This window comes from Barbus barbus (assembly GCF_936440315.1).
Source record: "Barbus barbus genome assembly, chromosome: 1".
Lineage (NCBI taxonomy): Eukaryota > Metazoa > Chordata > Actinopteri > Cypriniformes > Cyprinidae > Barbus > Barbus barbus.
Genome location: NC_136729.1, coordinates 292,292 through 317,500, shown reverse-complemented (window position 1 = coordinate 317,500; position 25,209 = coordinate 292,292). Strand labels below are relative to the sequence as shown.

Sequence of the window (25,209 nt, the reverse complement as noted above, 5' to 3'; positions counted from 1 at the left end):
AGAGACTCGTGAAAGGACTAATGACAGGCTGTAAATTGTTTCGTTTTCTTTCGCATGTAAACAGCCTTTTTCACAGTTTGCAGTAAATGTGATTATGGTGTGAGAATAAATGTAACTGCAGCTTCACACCAAAACAAAGCGTTTTCTCACACTTGTCAGAGTGAAAAACACCCCTGAGATTCACGACTGGAGCGTGTTTGTAGATCAGTGACGTACTCAGAATTACTTCTGCGTCTGAGAGTCTCAAAAACACAAACCGTCTGTACTTTTATTATTATTAAAAAATAACAGCACTCAGAAAGCCAAAGTGTTTTCTAACCAGTCGTTCATCTGGGCTCGTCTCTCCTGCGGAAACGCTCGTTACCAGACGTCACAATGCAAAAAATGTCTCCTATTGCGGAAAGAAGCGCCGCTGATGAATTCAATCGCTGAGAATGACCCACAATAAAACACACTGCCATCACTCCTGAAGCTACAGAAGAACTCCGACTTGCTTTCAGTGCAATTCATCTGAGCTTTTCACAAAACACACTGGCCTGTAAAAAACCACACCGAGGGAAAATATCTGTGCAGTTCTGCTCACTGGACGTTACTGAAAAATGTTTCTGGAAAAAAGACGATGTGAGTGTGACGGTGTGTGAATCTAACATTGATCGCACAAGGCCAGTTTACTTGCTCTGAGAGGAAAGAGATAAATGGCTTTAGACAAAGGTCTGGATTACGGGTCGCTCTGGGCTTCAGTTTATGACGGCCTCTAAGACTCTGTCAGCTAGAACAAAGCCACGCCTCTGTGGGCGTGTCCTAGAGGAGACCACACCCCCTCCATCACCCGATCGGACTCTTACATCATCTCAGCGTAATGAATTCCTCAGCCGTTTGTCTGATCGACACCCAGAGAGCAGGACGAGCCACTAACAACAGTGTCTCCATCTCACTCTCTGGCTCTGATTTCACTCTGATATATGTCTGCATGTGTGTGTTAAAGGTTGGAGGGCAGACGATCCCGCTGTGATCCGTGCGAATCGCTCTACATCTGCTGTTTCTCTCTTCACTTTGATTCCATTTCCAGCTCATCCGGCTTTTCTTCTTCCGTTCCTCATAACACTTTCTCGTCGTCTTCCTCTCTGCTCCCTCTAGCTTTCCTTTTCTCACCTACATTCTCACCTCGCTCACTTTCAGCTTTAGTTTCAGTGTAAGCGTCTTTACTGGCATTACCAAAACTGTTCATTCTGCAGCTTATCTGCACACAATGAGAATAAGGTTGGGTATCCTTGAAATGTTTGTGATTCCAGTTCTGCTTATCAGTTCCTATCCTTAACAATTCTCAGTTTCAATTCCAATAAGATAAATAGAAAAACTCAAACATTTAGGTATCAGGTACAGAAACTGAATTAAAATGTAAAATAACACTGGATAGTTTTATCCTTATTAAAGTTACAAAACTAGCAAGACAATGAGAGGAAGTAGTGTTGCTTTCGTCAACGAAAATTATGACTAAATATAGACGTCAACGAACCTTTATCACATGACGAAAACGAGACGAGACGAGACAAAAATGCTGGTCATGTGATGATGACGCTAAATAAATGTATAATGCAATATTGTTGATGAATAAAAACGAGACTAAATGTGGTTTACAAAATAAAAACTATGCTAAAATGTCTGTTCATATTCGTTGACTAAAACGAGATGAAACAAAATGTTATAACGTTATTTCGTCTTGTTTAGTCACGCTATTATTATTATTTTGCAGTATTTCTGTTTCCGGTGTCTCACTTCAGGTCGCACTGCGCAGACGCCGGCGACGTCACTTCCTCAAGCCCCACTCGCGGCTTTATTTAGAAGACGACAACAAACAAAGTTAAGTCTGACACAGAGAAAGGGACCGATGGCCGGCCAGCTGGGGTTCGTCTTTGGGAGATGTGTGTGTACTTCTAACATGTTTGGTTGGTCAAATAAATGTTGTAAATTCAAATCAGAGCGTCTTCCGTGTCTGGAATGGATGTATTCTTGAGTCTATAAGGTAACAATAATATAATAAGATAACCTTGTTTGAAATGGGTTTGGCTAAAAGACAATTTTGGTTTCGTCTGTACTAGATACGTATACTATATTGACTGGGTTAAATAGAATTGTATTACTAAAGAGAGACTAAAATACAATTTTCATCGACGAAAACTAGACTAAATGTCATCAGTTTTCGTCAACTAAAACTAGACTAGACTAAAAAGAGTATGAACGTGACTAAAACTAATAAAAACTAAAATGACAGCTTCACACAAAGACTAGACTAAAACTAAAACAGGCCGCCAAAAACAACACTAAGAGGAAGCAACATTACCACAGATAACGCAAGAAATGCACATTAAAGAGGATGAGAAACATCTGCATCAGCAGCTCCTGATATTACACTGAATGAGAATATCATATATTTATTGCTTTGGCAACATTGTGATATGTTCCACAGTCATGCCAATTAAGCTCATTCGAACTGAATTGAATTGAATTGCAGACAGAGACAGACAGACAGATGGGTTTGTGTTGTGTTATTAACCGTCGTAACCGATCATTTGTACCTGAAGTCACTCACGGACTGAATGCCAGCAAACACAGTCTCTCTCTTTCTCTCTGTCAGTCTGTAATAGGGTTTCTGTTTCTCCTTGTTTAATTTGCTAAATAAATGTAGTTTCCTATCGTAGCGTGTCTGCTGTGCTCTGGAGGACAGTATAAAAGCCAGAGTAAAACACAAAGCAAATAATGCGAAACAAACAGAAAAGAGACGAGTTTCAAATTCTGTCATTACAGTGGTTTAATGAAACGATCAGGAGCTGAAGGAGCGATTAAAGCCTCCGAACCGCTTTTATTCTCCAGTTGCAGAGCGGCAGAGCTGCACGGCTGCTTTCAAATGCAAATATGTACAAAGCACCTAAAACAGGCCATTTGAACCCCAAATGTGCTTAAAGTCAGTCGTGCTGCTGAACAAACACACACTGATTAAACGCTCCAGTGTCTGACTGAAGTTAAACACATGACCTTCACGCTCGCCGTACACGCTAAACACGCTAATGATGCAATGAGACAGAGAAACGACTCCAATCCAACCAATGACTGCACAGCTCAGTAACATCGCTCTCTGAACACAACATGCACTGCTATCTAACCCTAAGAAAACACGGCGATTTTCAGAGATCAGTGACGCAACAAACACTGAAACTCAGCTCAAACACGGACAACTCAGACAGAGCTGCACTTTCTGACACAACACACTACATACTAGAAAAGATCCAGCACACATCTGAACACAAACACATGCGTCACCATTCTACATCTGCCAAACTGTGAAAGCTGCACTGCATGTGTCTGTCTGTCACAATATGAGAGACGGTGAGTGAGTCGATCCCGTCTGGCTCCAGCACAGTTTATTAATGCACTTTCATACTTCACTATTATAATTACTTCCATTTACTTTAACTTGAATTACTTCATTCGGTGCATTCTTCAGTGCCAGCTACTGCACACTTGGATGTCAATACTATTTTTTATTTTTTTTGCTTTGTTATTTCATACTATTATCATACTATTGTTTTAATTGCACACAGTAACATACAAATTTTTGACCATATCAACATAAAATTATTTGTCATGCCAAGAAATGACCCTAAAGTCATGATGAAACTGAAGTAGTGACAGATCTTTTCTTCTGTATCGTGATGCACATCCAAGAGGAACTTTGATTAAAGGGGTCATATGATGCGATTTCTTGTTTTCCTTTTCTTTAGTGTTATGTAGCTGTTTGTGCATGTATACATTCTGCAGAGGTACTAAGCTCAAAGTCTCCCACAAAATAATTTATTCTATCTAAAAGAGAAGGCTGATCTAGAGCGGGCTAAACAGCTCATTCAAACACACCCCACATGTCTGCGTCACGATGTGGAAATATTTGCATAATGCTGCCCAAATGTTCACGTAAAGAAAGAAGGCGTGGTTTCATTAACTGAAGTAGTGTGATGCAGCCGTGTCTGTGTGTTTCTATACGAAAGCAAAAACACTTTATTTGGGCTTCCGAAAGTAGATGCAATTAGGAATCATTGTTAAGATGTGTTTACAACAGAACAGCACAACCCAAAAGTTCAAATTTGTGCAGCGCATTTTATGGAAGACAGTTTTGTGAACCTAGGAGAGTACAAGGCTGGCTGTGCACGAAGGCTATTTCTAAAAAAAGGGAATTTTTTTACTTTGCTCTGACAATCTGGCGCTTCTGAATCAGCGACTGTAAGTATGTTTTGTTATTAGTTTAAATATTTGCTATTGACGTCAAATGTGGAGTTATGCACAGTATAGAGTAACGCGTTGTGTACAACCACACACAAGCTTCATCACTCTCTGTCACGCGACTGTTCTACGGTGGCTGAGAGAGCTCAATGCACTGCAACTTCAGAAAACACATGCAAATAGCAAAAGCACCAGCAAATCAAGAAAACATCTTCATCGGTTTGACAGCAGATGGTGCAAATGCTCACAACACAAACAAATAAAGAAGCACATGTTTCTTTGTTTGGTTGTGCTGTGAGCACTTGCAGCGTGTGTGTTGTCAAATTGAGGAAGTTGCTTTCTTAATTTGCAGGTGTTTTTTTCTATTTGCAGCGCGTTGAGCTCTCTCAGCCACCGTACTGTTCCCCTCTCGGGCTTGAACTGATGGTCAAACTAAAGACATTATTAACTATCCTTATATTTATTTTGAAAGCTAAAGCTTGCGATTAAGGAAAGGGGCGCTACATTTCCGACGCGTGCTTGTGGTGTTCGGCCAATCACAATGTACTGGGTCAACTGGCCAAGCAAAGCAGACTGTGCTTGTCGGAAGGAGGGGCTTTGTAGTAAAACGACGCATTTGAGAGAGGGGCGGGGCATAGAGGAACTACAATAATGTACAGTATTTGAAAAATAATGTGTTTTTTGAACATTAAAGCATGTCAGCATATTCTGTTACACCAAATACACAAAATAGTGATCTTTAAAATAGCATCATATAACCCCTTTAAGATTATGCAAGTAATAAATGTAGGCTGTTGTTGATTGGATGTTGAGATGTGGGCATGGTTATGAACATCGAATGACTGGAGAAATCCTGCATCACCAGAGAGAAGATCCAGTTATCACGTTCTGATTAACATTACAAGGCCAAATATATTCCTAAAAAGGGAAACATATGCATGGATGAACTGCTCACAATGAGATCTATAACATGCATTTAAGACTAAATGTAATAAATTAATGAATGAATTTTCTGTTTCATGCTTAGTGTAAAGCTGAGGAACTGAACCACTTGATCTGCTGTCACGTATAGCAGCTTTCCATGAATAATCATGAGGAACAACTGACGGCCACAGGGACACCCGTCAGACACCCACGCACACACACACACACACACATGCACGCACGCACAATCGCAAACTCACACACACTCTCACACACGCACACACACACATACATGCACTCTCTCACACACACACACACACACACACACACACACACACTCACACACACATGCACGCACGCACAATCGCAAACTCACACACACTCTCTCACACACTCACACGCACTCTCACACACACACACACACACACACACTCACACGCACTCTCACACTCACACACACACACACACTCACACACACACATACACACTCATGCACACCTTCCCAGCATGCCGTGCTGACAGACACACACTGGACTGATGGCATATGGACAGAAAACTAGTATTTGTTCAGCGTCTGTAGTTTGTTCTCACAACCAAATTCATCCGAACAACCATCATCTCTAAAATTACACACTAAACACACCTCATAAAACCCTAATACTTATAAATATATTAATCATTTATTTAGCTAGAAATAAATTGTTGTGCAGGGACTTTGACTATTAAACATAAAGTAATGATTTATTCCTTGATAATTCCAGAAAGAAAACTGTGGATGACTGCAGACTGGAGAGAGACGAGTGTTTGATGACAGTCTGAGATCACACAACTTAATGAGTGAACTTAACGACACTCCACTCGTCTATCACACAATCGCTTGCTCTGGCCATTCATACTCACAATCACACATCTCTCAAAACACAGCAGCTCATGATCGACACCTGACCATGACCTTCACAGCAGGATTGCAGGTAATAATGTTCAGTTTCTTTAGCAGACTGATCATTTCACTTCATAAGACATCAGTATATCGTGAGGAGCCAAAAGTATTAATTTTGTGTTCCTTGATATGCTTTTTTTATTCTCAAAGATGGGCAGCCACTGACTTGCATTTATGAATCACCAAGGAGCAGAGTTTCAGCTAAAAATCTTCTTCACTCTTTTACTGAAGAAGAAAAAAAGTCACCTTCATCTTGGATGGCCTGAGAGTGAGCAAATGAACAGCACATTCTAATTTAAATTAATAAATGATTAAATTAATAATCATAATAAAAAAAGCAATTTTTGGAGACCAAATGTTCCCACAAGTATAGTACTTCCAATAAATTTTGACCTTGTGGGGACATTTTTTAGACTCCATGAGGAAACTGGCCAATAAATCACACAGAATAAGTGTTTGTAAAGAGAATGTAAAAAATGCCTGAAATTATTCAAATAACCCCCTTCAAAAGTTTGTGAACCCTTGGTTCTTAATGCTGTGTGTGGTTACCTGGATGATCTACGACTGTTTTTTTGTTTTGTGATGGTTGTTCATGAGTCTCTTGTTTGTTCTGAACAGTTAAACTAGCTCTGTTCTTCAGAAAAATCCTCCAGGTCCTGCAGAATCTTCAGTTTTCCAGCATGATGTCATCACCCAGCTCAGCTCAGTTCTATTTGTGCAATCAAGTCAACGATATTGATATAACTTGTTTGTTTGTGTCTGTGTATATACAGTATATATATATATATATATATATATATATATATATACAGTGCCCTCCATAAGTATTGGAACATTAAAGACAAAATTGCTCTGTTGGCTGTGGAGTCAAGACATTTGCAAATATTATATGATTAAAAGATGAATATGAGACAAAACTACAGAATGTCATTTTATTATTAGCCGTTTCAACACATACATGTTTTACCAAATAAAAAGATCAGCACTTTTAGAGTTCATCCCTCTATCTGATGTGAGCATAAGTATTGGGACAGTTGAACATAAGGCAGATATAAAAGATTAAAAGCTATTATTTAGTTGCAGATCCCTTGCACACAATCACAGCAGTGAGTCTGTGACCCATAGACATCACCAGACTCTTGCTCTCATCCTTTGAAATACTTTTCCCAGCCTTTAATGCAGCCAATCCTAATTGTTGCTTGTTTTGGGGAGTTTCTGCCTTTACTCTCCTCTTCAGCTGGTGAAATTCATGTTCAATCTGATTTAAATCTGGAGATTGACTTGGGCAATCTAACACTTTCCATTTCTTTGCTCTTATAAACTCCTTGACTGAACTGCAGGGTGTTTTGGGTCATTGTCCTGATGCAATATGAAGCACTTCCCAATGAATCTGGTGGCATTTTCTTCAATATTGGTAGGCAAGATGGTTTTGTACCCTTCCAAATTCATTCTGCTGCTGTCATCATACATTAAGTCATAGTGTGTGTAGCATCTGTAATTCTGTGTCAAAGTCTCCTGAGGACAGTAGATTGTCAGAGCATCACCCAGCTTTCTGGAAGTTGTTGCTGATTTTACAGACACGTCTTTTAGGGTTCATTTTCACAGCTTTTATGATTTGTCTGTCATCAACTACTGTTGTTTTCTCAGCCGATCAGGTCATTGTTGGTTGCTGGTGGTTTCCAAACTCTTGATTTCTCCATGCCCTTTGTTTTTGCTAGAGCTCTAACTGACTTCCTCTTTTCTTTTAGCATCCAAATTGCTTGCTTTTCTCTCAGAGTCAGCTCCCTCGTCTTCATCCTGGTTTGTGTGTGTCATCATCGAATGCAGGATTCAGAATACAGAAGTAATGGATATAACTGATACGACACATTCCCTGCTTTTAATATCTGAAGAATTAATGCAACAGGACACAGCTGATCACTTAGAAAGACCTGTGAGGCAACTGCTCCTATACTTATGCTCTCATCAGATAGAGGGATGAACTCTAAAAGTGCTGAACTTCTTAACTGCTAAAACATGTATGTGTTGAATCACCAAATAATAAAATGTGACATTCTGTAGTTTTGTCTCATATTTATCTTTTAATCATATTTGTAAATGTCTCAACTCCACAGCCAACACAGCAATTTTGTCTTTACTGTTCCAATACTTTTGGAGGGCACTGTGTATATATATATATATATATATATATATATATATATATATATATATATATATATATATATATATACACATACAGTATATACACACACATTATTTTTTTCATATTATACACACACACACATTTTTTTATATATTATACACACACACACATTTTTTTATATATTATACACACACACACGTATACATATAATCCCAGTCCATGGCTGCTAGTGTCTGTTCTTGTAGTTCTTTAGTCCTCGACACTGAATGTGTGAAGCAGTGTGATCAGTCGTTTATTACCAGGAGAATCTTCTGAAGGCTCTCAGACAGATGGTGAGAATCACAGATGCTGCAGATAATATAAAGAAGATCCTCTGAGTGTGTGTGTGTGTATAATATATAAAAAAATGTGTGTGTGTGTGTGTGTGTGTGTGTGTGTGTGGACATAAAGACTGCAGTAGAAGCCCAGACGGAGGCTGAGGGCCGACTGAATCTGCTGGGATCGATAAGCGTGAGGTAAATAAGGCCTCCCACCGCGGTCAGGCTGCTTAATGAAGCCCTGCGCTCGTCAGGTGTGTTCAGATAAAGACAACACCAGCCAGCCCAACATCTGTTCTCTGATGGAGGAGATATATTACATCCCACTGCCAGAGAGCAGAGAGGTGGAGCGGCCAGCAGGAGTCTGCTAAACATCCTCGGATCAGCCAAAAGAACATCACAAACACCAAGAGAGTCATGAGAGAACCACACACACCTGCACACACACTCTCTCTCACACACACACACACACACACAAAACACACCTACATCACAGCAGACACTCCTATAGACTCATATCTACAGAATACACTCATTTATACTGGAGCTCTGTACTGCGGCTGTTGTTCATGTCGTCGTCTCCTCAGGATGAATCTCTTGTGTTGTCATTTTCCTCTTTCATAAGCTGTTTGGATAAAATCAGCTGCTACATAAATAAATGTCAATGTAATAATGAAACCTATATGAAGATCTAGAGACTGTTGAATAAAACAAACCATCTGTCAACGCTGTACTAGACTCAGTTACCCACAATCCTCATGGGAGATTCATCTAAATCTAGAGACTGGCACTAACGCATCTAGACCCCCGTTACCCGGGGAAGGGGCTTATCATGCAGATTAGGCTCATTAATATGCTAAACTGATTTATTTCACTGCATCTCCATCACAAACAGGTGAGAGGATATTATCAGTCATGGTGTGTGTGCGTGTGTGTGTAATTGTGTAATTATCTCAGTGATGTATTACTGTCCTAAATGTCCTCCACACTCTGGCGTCTCTGTGATCCGGCACTGGAGTCTTGCCTGACTCGTGAGGACAAACTGAGCCATTCCAATGCACTGAAATATCTGTGTGTGTGTTTGCTCATCTCCAACGATGGCTGGGGGCTGGTTATATTTATAATATTTACATTAAGAGGCACATTCTGGTTTGACTCGTCCTCATGTAGATGTTTAACACAGCCATCTGCCGGTAATTTACACCAGAGACGTTTGCTCATAAACCCGCTCTAATCCAATCAGCACAAGCGACTGCACATCGCTCGTGTCGTTTAACTGATCGCTCTTAATGTGCACCCTTAATCTCTCGCCCTCCTGCTCTACGCAAATCAGATTTTACATCTGTAATTACAGAGAGAGGCCTGAGATCTCACGTCTGACAGGCTGCACAAGGCGCTTCATTTCTGAGGAAAACACACATGAAACGACATTAAACAGCCCCGGCATCATTTCAGGGCTCCGAGCAACTGAAACGCATTTCCATAAATTAACAACCCAGTCATATCTGCTTGACTAGCGTCAGCAAACAGAGCGGCAGAAAGAAGGTTTCCTGATCGCTCTCCGTCTGCCACTGCTCAGACAAACAGAAAATCAAGCAACAGCCACAAGTCACGTAAAGACACGTTCTTGAGTTCAAAAGCAACACACTGTAATGCACAATTCATTTTAAAATCTGAGGAGGTTTAACTCGGCAAATGGAGAAACAGACCAAATGTAGACCAAATATCAAGACCAAAATAAGCACTTCACATTAATGGTAATTAAGTATCATGAACTAGGAGTGTGCGATATTGAAAAAAAAAAATGATATCTCAATATTTTTGGGGATTTTTTCGATAACGATAATTAGACAATATTTTGTAGAGTGTGTTATTGTGCTGATATCTGACTACCGTGGACAGCTGCAGTTTGTGATATTCTTCATATTCTGTGTGGTCAGTTCATATCAGTGATTAATCTTTTCATTTAAGTTTAAATTGATTAAAGCTATTTTTTCTAAAAGTGTACATCTTTTGAGTCAAATTGTTACATTTAATCAGTCAATTAAGATAATACACATTTAGGCTTTTACCAAACAAATAAAACCAGTCTCATCAAAATGAATCTTTGCAGAAGTTGCATCTGAATGGCATTTACAGTAGATGTATTTACACACTGCAGCTCAGAGGGACATGGAGTGCTTTAACCTGTTACAAATGCATCATTTTTTGACATTTTAAACAAAACATTGAATACTGATATTTAAAATTACTTTCAAAATGAAAATAGACTTTAAATGTGAAATTAAAACCGCCAGTAGGTGGCAGAACGTCGCTGGTAATAAGTGAGTCATTGCGACTGAACCGAATCATTTAACGGTTGATTCATTCAGGAACAAACCTCCGTCATGTCGCTCAGAGACACAGAACAGTGCTGTAGCTGTTTGGAATTATTTTTTGTCACCGAAATGGAGCAATTCACATTTGTAATCATGCTTATTTTTGAAGAAAAAACGGCACTCTTCGTGTGATTTTAATTATAAGAAACTTAAATATATTGTGACGAGCGTCCCGAGCCTTCATCAGTGTTGCCCTGGAAACACAAGAGGAACACCTGCACCTGCTCGTTACGGCCGAAGCGGCCGCACCTGTTCCTGATTAGGCCACGGCCAGATAAGCTGTGTGAGCCAGTGAGGCAGGAGAGCTTCGCCTCTCGAAGACAGCGTGCTAACCTCTGCTTTTCCTCTCTTACGTTACAGAGACAGTGTGTAGGCGACCCAGCCAGCCCAAGAGCCCCGCGCCGGTTTACCTCACCACCAGAAAGCACCGAAACGCACGCCGAGCACCATTTCACCGATCTCCACTTCTTTAACTTCACCACTTGTAAATAAACCACCCTCCGGGGCTTTGATTTTGAACTCACGTTGTCCTGTGTTCCTTCCACCCCGCTACAATATACATTTTCTGCCCCCATATCTTGAATTTTGCGATCATTCTTAATGCATTTTAATAGACTGGATCATGCAGTGAAAGAACACACTCTAAATGCGCATGTACACTGTTTAACCCGCTTCATCACCACGTAGGCTAATGTAAGCGTGCACTCCAAAGGTGATTTGTTTGGTTTTTGCAAAATACTCGATATTGTCAAATTCCACATCGCAGACGATATATATCGCACACCCCTATCATGAACTAACACTGAACAACCATTTTTACAGCATTTACTTGCCTAACTTGAAGTTGATTTATAAATGTACTGTTGTTTATAATCATTAGCTAATGGAACTAGTATGTGTAGAAATCAACCAAAATGAAATGCTGTAAAAGCTGTACATATTGTATGGCACCTAATGCACAAACTAACGTTAACTAATTAAATTTAAAAGGATGTGACTCAATCTCCACTGAAAAACTCAAACCATCCGTAAAGTAGCAGCTGTTTTCTGTCTCTTCTGCTGAGAGCTTCAGGTATCAGTTCAGAGCCGATAGCAAAACATCATTAAACGTGAATCGCTCTGTGATTGAAGATGAGAAGTCACCAACACATACCACTGAATCAACACTAATAACAAAAAGCATCACAACAACAGATGCAATAACAGAAATTTCAATTTTGGAAGAACTACTGCATGAAATGTGAAAATACATTCAACAGCATTCTATAAAGCTGTATGCAGTCAAACATACATTACATACAGAAATGGAGCACTAGCTCACCTTGAGACCTCATCTAACCCTGAGGGGGAAACACTAGACTCCCTTGCTGAAGATTCCCCTGGGAAATAAATCTCTAATGCAGAAACTAATACAGAACTCACACAACGACTGCCGCGTCCGTTTAACGAGATTATTCCCACTGTGTCATTTGCAGAAAGTCAGAGAGAATAACTCAAGTTTCTGCCCACAAGCTGCTTTACATTTTCTCAAACACATCGACACGGAGTGAAGGAAACGCATCTCAATATCCTTCTTCTCAAAAGGACAAGCGTTTCCTGCGGTCACTGGTATTCTGCTTAGCCTTGGTATTCTTAGTTTAGCCGAGAGCCAAGCGGTATCAAACTCTCCACGACCTCCGACTCGCATCCCAACACAGAAGAGAGAGAATACTGAAAAACCAGTGCCAAATGGAGAGCAGAATCTCTGTTTGTCTCATTTGAAAACCAGTGAAGACTTTGAGGGGCCCGACAGAAGCATCACAGGCGTCCCAACACCCCTTCCAAAGGCTCTGAACATACACATAAAATATTATATGTACACACACACACAAACATCTTTGAGTGCATAAGTTTGCAATGAATGTCCCTTTTGTTATTTAAGTTCATAACCCACCTTTGTACTGCCCTTCAGAAACTACATAAGCTATTTACATATTTCCCACAAGACAAAAAATAGCACTTCTGTTTTTCATAACGTGCATTTCATTCTTGAGCATCAGTGAATGTTTGGAGCTGTTGTTTGAATCTCTCAATCACCCTCGGTGTGAAATCTGTATATCTACATCACACAGTTACTGCTTGGATGGGTTCAAATGTGCAGAAGATGCTGGAAAACCATAGAATGTGCAGGAGCAGCAGGACTTTTCTGAAGAACAGTAGGCAGTTTAACTGCTCAGGAGAGAGAAGGGACTCATGAACAACTATCAGAAAACACACACAACAGGAAGATACACATAATCAGAAGAACCAAGAGCTCAAAAGAATAATGTGTGTCAGTTTGGTTATTTCTGTGTCTGTGAATAGATGCAGGTATCTGTGAGAGAGCTTCGTCATGGCAGGACTACATACAAAAAAAGTACATTTTATGGCCCCTCTAATTTTCTTAAATGATAAATATCAAGCATATTCAGCTACAGATACAGTGAGAGAATAACTTATACACATTAATACATAATTACATTTGTATAACATGTTGTGATAACTACAGTTTTGATCACTGTGCTATTGGTCTTAAATGTGGAAAATATGTAAAACAGTGAAATTGCCATTACTCAGAAATGTAACCAACAGAAAGACAGTGTGAAAAATGAAAAATAAAGAACTGGCTGGGATAATAGACGAAGCACAGATGAGGTGAGATGAGGAGGAGAGATAGAAAGACGACAGGAGAAGAGAGTAAAAGCAGTGGGTCTGGAGGAGAGAGTAACGGATGAGTATAGATGAGTGTAAAATGGATCTCGCCCGAGAAACTGGATTGCTTTCTGGAACTGAAGACAGCAAGCGATTGGGAGAGAATTGAATGAAATTTGCTTTAGAGGAGAACAAAATATAAGAAGCAGTGATTCATCTCTCTTAGAACAGCCTGAACCGTCTAAAGGGCCAAACACTCATCCATTCAGAACAGCAAGAGAGAGACAGAGAAAGTCCAATCAAACCAGCACTACAGCCTGTAACAGTCAAGGGCTATGTAGCATGACCATTACAACAGATTGAACGCCATAAACAGAAAAATGAAGCACGGGGCTAAACGAACAACACCTCATCTGAAACATTTCCCCTGAATGCATCCAAACCCAGGCAAACACAAAAAAGCAGAAGAAGCGTCTTACCTTCTTTGCAGTATTTCCCTCGGAAGCGCGTGTGGGAGCAGTCGCAGTGGACCTCGCCGAACTGGACGCTGCAGTATCCTCCATTGAGGCAGGGGTTCTGCTTGACGCACAGATACTCCAGATCGTTATGGATGCCGTTGCTGTTGAGAAGAGTGGGAGGCATCTCGCCCACCTTCAGATTGGAGATCAAGCCCATGAAGGGAGGCTCGTATTTGACTGTGCTGGACGTGAGTGCGGACAGACGCACGTCTGGCGGGATGCCCCCCACGAACAGGTCGCTGACCACCGCCATCTCCTTGCGCTTGGAGCGCACCTCTGCCACTTTGGTCTCGCCATCCACCATCAGCATGGTTTCGCGGTAGTTGCGGGTGAGCAGCACCATGTGCCAGCGGTCGTCGCTGACGCGGGTCTCCATCTGCAGGGCGGCCGGCTCGGCGCAGTGGATAGCGAAGCGCAGCTGCAGGTGTCCGCCGCCGATGAGCAGCTCCAGAAAGTCACAGTTCCCGCCGTCGTCCAGGTATAGAACCAGTGCCTTGCTCACATTGGTCTTCAGGCTAAAGCTGAGCTCCCCGATGGAGCCGGCTTCCCAGCGGGCGTAGCGAGCCCACTGCCCCGGGGCCCCGCCAAACTCCAGGGCCTCCGCCGACAGAAAGAGTCCGGCTAACAGCAAGGGCCACAGGGGCCAGAGAGAGGACCAGCACCCGGACTGCATTTCATGCACCCCGATGATACGAGCTCAGAAACCTTCTCTCGGCAGAGCTGAGATAGCACTCAGAGTTTCTCTTTGACTACGATTGCAGATGAGGCCAAGACGGGCCAATAGTTCACTCGTTTTCTCTCTCTTTCTTAGCCTGTCTCCACTTTATCCAGACTCTATCCGTAGTCTCTCCATTGGTCGGTGCTTCAGGGCCTGATGAGGGATAGATGAGAATTCCTGCTTTATATTATTATTATTATTATTATTATTATTTTAGCCCCAGCTTGTTTGCCAATATAAGTTTTCTCTGAAAGGCTTCCAATTGAGGATTCAAAGCACTGTGATTCTTGGGTTTTCTTCAGGCTGATGCTGAGAGACGTGATGCAGCTATCTTGAGTCCTGTGGACTACAGGTGATGCTCATGGCTGAGTCTTTACCTGCGGGTCATTTGTCCATGCTCATCCAAATGCATCCAGCCTAACCCCTACATGAGGAACGATCTACTAGCTTCCAGATTCCGGCATTCTCCAGACCTGCAAGACAAAAGGGAACATTTGATTAGCTACAGCAGCATACTGAATGCAATCAGACAGGGTTATGGTTTGAGATGGATATTCATTGACAAACTGCGCAGGCACTGAGATTTGAGGTTTGTGAGGTCGTCCAAATAACTGCCTGTGGTGTTTCATATCTGTTCAATGTGAAAACGGCCTGCTACATGCTAAATCACACAGTCAACTTCAGAATGTTTGAAACGCTGCTGTGTGAACCAGCAACCACAATGCTCTGACATAAAACTGTGAAAATGCCAAAGTCATGTTTCAAAGAAACAAAACACAAGAGAACACACAAACGCTCAGGAAGACCTGCACGGTGACTCGAGTTCATTCCCAACTCCATGCACTGTGTCTCTCATTATGCTCATGTATCTAAATGAAGATCTGTGCTGAACACTGATGTTTATATTACAGCGCTGCTCTAATCTCATCTGAAACAAAATGGAATCGCTGTCTGGAAAGGTTGATTGCTGCTCTTGACCCGTCGGCCTTCACCAAGACCTGCCCATTATTTCTGAAGATAGAATTTAACTGCCCGCATGAAGCGCTCACAATTAAACACTCGTCTTCCTCCACCGGATCTCTCGGCTTAGCAGATCAGCCCTTTCACCTTGGGGTGAAATATTCCTCAGACTTTAACTGCTTGTCATCCTCCTCGTTTGCAAGTCGCTGTGAACAACAGCATCTGCTACATGAATAACTGTAAAAGGTAAATGTTTATCTTCACTGAATTAGACCACTCCCATCCCTTTAACCACACCCCCTCCACAGAAAACCCCCTCCACCCTCTAAGGACATTCCAGCCAATCGGATGTGCACAAATCGACTGACAGGCATAACACGCTGACGATCTTCTTCAATCAGAAGTGTGTGTGAATGAGATTGTTCTCACATATATCACACACCGCAGAGTCTGACGTGAACTTCAGCTAAAAGATCTTAAAATGTTGTTTTAGTGTAAAAATTAATTAGAAATGCTGCAAACGAGTATGTTAATATTGAGCGACCACACTGAATAAGTCTCGCAGGAGAACACGGAGCCATGTTGAATGTGAGCCATTTATTAAAGGGTCAGTGATTGTCAGATGATGATAATGAGCCTCTTCATGCGTATGAATATATGTCCACTTCAGAAACAGCAAAGCACTTATTCAACATCCACGTGCCCCGTGGGTCACACCACCGAGAGTGTGTGTGTGTGAGATGTGCTTGTTGTATGTGGTGTCGGCAGCACTAGGACGAGTGTTAATGTTTGTAATTGCGCTTGGGTAAGTTTCTGTGTGCGAGTGAAACTTCTATCAGGTCATTTTCTGCTTGGCTGCTCTGGTTCTTTCAGTGTTTTTCTGTGTTTTTTCTGGGCTTTCTGATCTCTGCCATCAGGTGCATGTGTGCACTTCCTCTTCCACAGGAAACACTGCTAGACAGAGGTTATAGTGCTGCGCTGACCTCTGACCTGTAACCCAGTTGTGCTGCATTCAATTGTTTCACTTCTTTATTTTTACGTAGTTTTGCTTATCTTTTCTTATTACACCATTTTAATTAAACAGATGCTTTGGCAATATGAATATAAAATATTTGTATATGTTTATATATCTATATATATACTGTATATATGCATGTAACATGACTGTGTTGTGTTTGTCGGTGATTCTCAGCTGTGTGTCCATCGCTGATGCCCTCTGAAGTCATTCCTCTGTCAAACAGCTGTTACATCATCACTTCATTAGCTTCATTTAAATATCAGCTCATTAAAAATAAAACCTCCTAGAACAGGCGTCTGGCATGATGTTCACAGTTAAAACTGACATTCATTTACATCGACTAAACTCCCCAGAGATCTCGGTGTTACACGTGCTGCATGTGTTCGAGCTGAACTCTCCGTCTGACTTCACGTCGTTTCAAGTCCGTTCGCTTCAGTGTGTCTGTATTGTGCTGTTCACAGTATATGCAGCTTTACAAGGAAGTGAGCCACACACCTCCAGAGAGCAGACAAAAATCCCTGTGTGGTTCAAGGAGATGAAGAACAACACTCAGCTGGAGGAGAAAATCCTCCGATCCAGACTAATAAAACGACATTTGACGCAGTTTATGAGCTTCATCACATTCTGATTTTGGGGATTTCAGGTAAATACATCATGAGAAAACAAAGTGAACTGCTGCCGTCCACTTAAATGGAGACGGTCTTCCAGAACTGTTCTGAACAAGAATCAGATTCAAAGAGGATCATTGAAATCTACTGTTCTTACTTTAAAATGCACAATTTTCCCCAGTGTGCCATAAAGCGGTTTCCATGTGAGTCTGTGACAGAGAACGAACACACATAGACCATCTGCAGTAAATGACTCTGTATTACCAACTTAACTAAAGTGTCAAAAAGCAATTTGCCTCCCGCTCACCAAGAGCCTCAAATGCGCACCTTATAAGAGACCTTATTATACACCTTATTAGGACTCTGGTCTGGACCGGTTCTAATTCAGCCGCTGGTCCTCAAACCGACTGATCGGATGAGAGACTGATGGAAAAAGGATGAGACCAGAAATATAAATGGGAGCGGTAGAATGTGACCGATATGAGTGTGACTCTAACAAGCTTCAGCACATGAGCTGCTACTCGATTTAGCAAATTAACTAATCGTATCACAATTAAATCAGATATAGAGAGAGAAGCCCTCAAATGTAGGTCATTTAAAAGGCATTATCGTGGCAGAGGAGTAAACCATTCAACAAATAATAAAGGTGTTACACTGTCAATATATAGGTAGTTTCCCCATTACTGATCAGCAGTTAATCAATGGCCTTCAGTCAGCAGTAATCAGATCAGATCAATATGTCAGAGGTTGGGGCCGTTCACAGACGACGTTCTCAGCCGCGTCATCCGTTTTTACATGAATAGCACGTGTTATTATTAACAGTCGAAGATAAGAGACTCTACAAGTCAAATTCATTTGTACAGTGCTTTTCATATATTGTTTCAAATCAGCTTTACATCAACAATCATAATGTTAACATTTATAATATCATACTAACTTCATGTCATATAGTCACATTTAGCTGGGCTATAATATGGTTTACATTTTGCGACAATAGAAGCAAACAAGCAGTTGAGAGTTGCTATGTAGTGTATATTTGTAACAGGGCGAACGAGACGTGAGACATGCGGATCCAAGTGCAAGCTTTTATTTATAAACGGTCAATAAACAGGCAGGGTCAAACAACGGCAAACAGGTATGGTACGGGCAAGACACAGAGCAATCCTAGGGCTAGCGAGAGTCGACGATCGGCAAACAATATCCAACAGGGCAAGGCAGAGAGATAATCCAGGTATACAAGCAGTAGTCCAAGAGTGGTGCAAACAGAGTCCAAACGGCAAGGCAAATGGGTAAATCCAGGAAACGCGGGCAAGAATCAAAACACTAGAAAAACACACAAGGCAAGACTATGACAACAAAGTGGGTTCCGTATCGCAGCTAAAACTAGGAGAGTTATAAACGCAATACAATACTCGGCAGAGAGGAAGAGGAAGTCCATGGTTTATGTAGGGTGTGTGATCAGTGCAATCAGCTGTGTGATCAGTGCAATCAGCTGTGTCGTCAGTGCAATGGATAATGGGAATTGTAGTCGGAGGTGGCATGAAACAGTTAGTGTGGTGCAAGAGTCCATGTGGTGAGCGAGTGACCTGTGGTGGTGAGTTAACGGAAGTTCATAGACCAGATTCATGACATAGCCGCCCCCCCCCCCTTCCAGACGCTCCTACACAATCCAGGAGGGGCGGTGGAGCGGAGGCGGAACAGGGGGAGGGCCAGGTCCACGTGCAAGTGGAGTAGCCGGGGACTGGGGCTGAGTCGGTACAGCAGGAAGCCGGGGCGGAGTCGACGGAACTGGAGCCCACCAGGGTGGAGCAGACGGGACTGGAGCCCACCAGGGTGGAGCAGACAGGACTGGAGCCCACCAGGGCAGAGCAGAATATCTCCACGGCAGAGCAGGTGGAGCAGAAGACCACCAGACCGGAGCAGAAGACCACCTCGGCAGAGCGGATGACTACCAGACCTGAGCAGACGAAGCAGAAGACCACCACGGTGGAGCAGATGACCACCAGAGCCAGACAGCCGACCTCCACGGTGGAGCAGACAGAGCAGAAGCCCACCAGTGCGGAGCAGACAGGGCAGAAGACCTCCAGACCAGAGTATAAGACCACCAGAGGCAAACTGAAGACCACCACGGCAGAGCAGAAAACCACCACGGCGGCGCAGAGACCCCTGGCAAAGACTGGGACCTAGGGGAAACTGAGACACAAGAGACAAGCAGAACATATGTGGTCTCAAGGACCGAGGAAGGGAAGTGATAAGGTTAACGGGACATATATGGGGTGCATTTATAGTTTCTGAGTTCATGACAGGCAGGGTTAAGAGTTCACAAACGGCCCCTAGAGGTGCAATGCAACAGTCAGGAAGTTCACCCATAACCCCCTCAGTTGTGACTGATGGGACTGGTAATTCACAACCAGCCTCCTCGGCTGACTCAGGGCAGGACAACAGTTTATAGGCTGTGACAAGGGCAAAAGAAGGTTCATTAATGGCCTCCGTGGCCAGTTCAAAGGAAGGCAAGAGTTCACAGATGGTCTCTATAGCCTCTACAGGGCAGGACAAGGATTCACAGACGGCCTCCATAGCCGCGACAGGGCAAGACGAGGATTCATAGATGGCCTCCATAGCAGTGACAGGGCAGGACGAAGATTCATAAACACCCTCCATAGCTGTGACAGGACAAGGGTTCATAGACGGCCTCCATAGCCGTGACAGGGCAAGACGAGGGTTCATACATGGCCTCCATAGCGGTGACAGGACAGGACGAGGGTTCATAGATAGCCTCCATAGCCGTGACGGGGCAGGACGAGGGTTCATAGGAGGGTACCACTGACACCTCTGGAGGTTCTGCAGCAGACGCCGCCACCTCTGGAGGTTCTACAGTGGTAACATCAGGAAACAGGTAGAGTTCAGTAATCGGACAGGTACAGTGCTCATCAATGGCTCCTTTGACCATGACTTGACAGGCTGAGAGTACATTGCTGGGCACCACCACCATACAATGAGCTGAAGCGAGCACCGCCCCTCCAGATAGACCAGATTCATGACAATATTGCTTTATTTCAAGTTCAAGTTTCAAGATTATTTGTCATATGTACAAGAGAGTCAGTGACAGAATGTACATTGAAATGCTTTTTGTAAGGCTTAGGCAGTCTACAGCAGTACAATAATAATAATAGTAATAAATAATAAATAAAAGGGCAAGCAAGACAAGTGAAAATATAAATGAAATGTAATTGTGCAAAGTGTGCAAGATTCAGAAGAAATAATGTTTGAAAGTCCTCTGATATGTGCAAGATTCAAAAGACAATATATTATAGTCCTTTGATATGATAGGAAGGGGGATAATAGTGCAAATTTAGAGACAGCTTTATTGTGTGTAATGTTTATAAACTTTGACACACATATATATTCAGCTTCATATCTTCACACAGAAAGAATGTGTTTCTTCAGCGGTTCTTTGGGCTCTTTGAGGTGCTATAAAGCACCGCTGCCATACAAAGAAGGTCCTGTATATTTCTGTAGCAAATTAGCTCAAAGTGAGATGAACATAATTTATCATAATTATCAATTATATATCTTCAGGAATTAACTGTAGCATTAATAGTACAATACAATGATTTGTTCGTCTGCAGTACGGACAGTTTTAATCGTCTATTGACTCGAATACATATGTGTGAATACATATGGATGTTTATTAAACTACACTACAGGGGAACATGTAACATTGAACTAACATTAAACTAACATTAAACACAAACATACACGCATTATAGATGCCAACGGAAGGAAGGCATGGAGAGAGAGCGAGAGAGAGAGAGAGAGAGAGAGAGAGAGCGCTCGCGCGCAAGAGAGAACCATCAAAGAATTACATCACCTTAATCAAAAGTGGTCGAAGCCTAGAAGCGCATCTAAATCGTTAACAAGCGGTTACTTGCATATTGGTTTTGTTGGTGCTGAGTAAAGTGTCCTGATGCATGTATAATGCGTAGATTCTTGATGAATTCCTTTAGGAGTGAAAGCTTCGTCATTCCAGCCACGGGTTGATTGGTCCGAAGTTAAATCGCCAAAGTTACTGAACTCAAAACTGCCAGAAGCTCAGAATCCCCCCAAAAGGGGAGTCGCGAGGTTTCCACGGTGATGTGTGTCTCCAGGGGGCCGAAGGTAAAGAGAAGAACCTGAATATGAGTGTTTAGAGCTTACTAATACAAATAACGAGTGGTCACTAGGCAAATATAATAAGGAAACATACAAACAACACATGCATATACCAGATACCTTTGTAACTGATTAATTATGGTCTAAATAAAGGAAATGTCTGTGTGTTATGTATTTTGTACTCGTGGAGGTAGTCCACTGGTCAGCCAGGCCGTTAGTGTCTGGTATCGAGGGTCAATGTGTTTGAAGTCCGATGGAGAGAACAGATAGTCAATTCTGTCTAGCATCTTTTTGTCAATCGGGAGGACAACCACTGGCAATTTAGCACCCATATAAAGGTAGAATGTGGAGCCAGGCTGTGAATTATATGCAAATGTCAAAAGGCTAAAAGGGTCTCTTAAGACATGAAATCCCAATGACCATCAAGGATCATAAGCAGATGCTACAGTTCGTTAAAGGTTCTCTAACTCGGTCTTAACAATTATTTAGTCTCTTAGTTCAGTTGGGGAAAGGATTAAAAATGACATTAAAATGCAGTATACTTCCTGAAGATAACATGGTTCTCGACCTCTTTGTCCCCAAAGCCCCCCCATAAGGAAATATTCCAGGGACCCCATACAAGACTTTTTGACCTCAGAAATGCATAAAAGTGGTTCAAAACAGCTTTTGCCATTGTACTAAATTCCCATTCATAGCACACATGCTGTATGGGAGTGTAGTAACATATCTGAAAGCTAAGGCGGAGAATAGGGTTCCTCTTATGGTTCTACAAGCCAGTGAACCACTTTTAGTGCTATTTAGCAGCATTTGTGTTTAAAGTGTAGAGCTGATGTGATAATACAGTTTCAGTGAGAGAGAGAGAGAGACGCACCACAGCAGCGCTAGTGTGACTTCATCACAAACTATCGAGTGTACTGACAGATTGCATTCTGGGAGTTGCAGTCATAAAGGGCCTGGTAGTGCCTGCTCTCGTCCTCGGATCCTTCTGGAGCTCAAAAGTCTTGAGTGATATTTAGACAGACGCGCTGCACTAGAGCTACAGACTGCTGATAGTGTCTATATCAGGCTCCAGTGTGACAACTTACCCCACACAGTGTGATCACATGTCCAGATTTGTTGCACATTGTCACAAATATTAACACGTTAAATTAACTGTTCCTTTTTCCAGGATAATTTTTACAACTGTGTCTGATGGGAAGCAACAAAATCCACAGAGAGGAAGAGAGAGACGATCAGGGCTGCGTCTCACTTCAGATTTTAATGCTCTTTCCTTGCTAACTTCCTCCCTCCAGATGAAAATAACTATACAATTGACTATCATTGTTTAAAAGCAAATCTAAAGATGGCTACAAGTATTATGTGTCTAAAAATGATGTCAAAATAACACGGTTTATAGAGTTGCCCTAGAGTTGTTTTCTTTTTAGTTAAGCATGATCATGCTGCATCACATGGATATGGATAAGATGATGTCTTCAGTGTACATCTGAGTCAACTCACTCCCTCTGTCATAACAGACGTAATGAACTGCCCTTAATCGTGAAGTGAAGTGCACTTCAAAATGGTGGCAGGGATTCACCAGAGAGGAAGTGTTAAGGAAGTTCATGAGCGAGTGTCTAAAAGTGAAGTGAACGCAGCCCAGGTGTCTAGTAAGCGAGTGTGAGCGTGTTTGTGAGTCTTTAGCGTTAACAGTCTTCAGCTGGTGACACCAGCTAACAGGTCATTACAGGAGCCATCCAGGAAACTGCAACACAGCACGAGTTAAACAGGAAGTCCAGCAGAAGACCATAATAAACCACAGTGATGGAGCAAATCTGCAGGAGGGTTTTACACTGGACATTACACTTTATTCAGGGTTTACAGACGTTTTATTAAGGTAAATTTAGACTTTATGACCAATTCAAGAAATTTGATGGAATAAATTATAGGGAACACAATACATAATTAGTTCTCTAAATGTGAATGTCTAAGGAGAACAGTGTGAGTGTATTCGCAACATCTCAAAGTTTGAAAATACAACTTCAAATCAATACCCATTACTTTTGATTAATTTTACAAATAGCTTAACTACAACATGTAAATAACCTTCACTGTATATGATGATCACACTGCATAAAACTAATGTTTTTTTCTCTGAATTTTTGTCTTATTATCCAGTGAAAATGTCAAAGGAAAATGGAAAAACTACATAAGTAGTAGTCTTGGTTTAGCATGAAGTGAATTTATGATTAAAAAGGTTAAATATATGTCAATGGGCTCAGAGAAATCAAAAACAAGTTTTAATTCCCGATTGACAGATATCTGGTCTGGAGTTTCAGCTTAAGCATGAACTCAATTCATTTCTTTAGTGTCCCAGAAAACATGACTTCACAGCCTCATTTTGCATCTCAAGTAAATATATCCTGATTTAAGTACATGTAGATGTTAGACAAAAACACTGAGGAAGATTTTTTTTTTTTTTTTTTGCAGTGCATGCATCATCCAGTGCCATGATGTTATGAATTTAAGACTTTCTGCTCTGATTTAAGGTCTTTTTAAGATTCACAGAAACCATGTTTATTGTACAACAGTAAATAAATACTTTACAATTACTACATTAACTTAAAAAAATCAACAGGCCTTCAGTAGATTCTGACACACGATAATGAACTGATGCCCATAATGCAACAGGACAGAAACACACAAACTGTGACACGACACACACCGATGCTGAGTTTGAGTTTCCCATATTCACCATCCTCTCTAGCTGTGTGCATCTATAGCAATGAGGGGGAAAAAATATTTGCATCAGATATATTGACTCATCTAATGCATGTTCATGTTCGGTCGGTAACTCGGGTTCAGCATGTGTTCCTGCTGCGCTAACGCTGCTATAAACCCTGAGCTCCAGCGCAACGCATCACTTCCTGTCAGAGGAATGGAGGAGCGCATGAAGGTCAGAGGCATAGCACAACACTGCGCTGATAAGACGCTCCTCGGTGTATCTCTCATCACAGCGCTGATAAGACGCTCTAGGGCACTACTCAGGGGACTAAGGGGCCTGACCTTCAGCGCTGACACGCGCCGCTATCTGCGCTCAAACTGCAGCGCGTCTGGGTGGGATTGCTGCGATTTCCTCAGCCTGTGCTGATCTGAGGCCAGCCGAGGGATCTGTAGGATGAACGACACTTTATAAACGCTGGTCTCAGGTCAGGTCAGAAACGATTCACATGCGGTTCAATCATGTGCAGCTCCGCAGGGCTTCAGCGCCGCTCGTATCATCACAGCAGAAAAAAACACTTTCACATGTCTCCTACACGCAGGCGGAAACATTTAAATTCACAAAAACAGAGTCAAACAGTGAATTATAGTGTGTTTCTCAGCCTTACGCCTGTAAGTTTAACCTCAAGCTAATGATGTGCATGTTTAGCTAATTAACGTATTTTGTGTGTTTTGTGCTAACGGCGATCTGTCGTCCAGCAGCAGAGGAACACAATGCCTTCGGACAGACACGCACCTTTCAGATACACGTTTAACCTCCTGCGTCTGTTCATCTGCTCCTCTAAATCGTTTACTCTACGAGAACGTGACACCAAGTCAACTTATTTTAATCAA

General features: G+C 42.0%; 1 protein-coding gene across 3 annotated transcripts in view; it reads right to left on the bottom strand.

Annotated features, from left to right (window-relative positions):
* Nucleotides 1-25,209, bottom strand: part of nrxn2b (neurexin 2b) — a 711,451-nt gene that overhangs the window by 642,154 nt on the left and 44,088 nt on the right. The window contains exon 2 of one of the 3 annotated variants that reach the window (XM_079427101.1): nucleotides 14,124-15,353. In XM_079427101.1, the coding sequence (XP_079283227.1) occupies nucleotides 14,124-14,835 (712 nt within the window). In that variant the 5' untranslated portion in view covers nucleotides 14,836-15,353. Of the gene's footprint in view, nucleotides 1-14,052; nucleotides 15,354-25,209 lie in introns of those variants that run through there. The other 2 variants (XM_079427100.1, XM_079427102.1) reach the window with 2 other exon arrangements.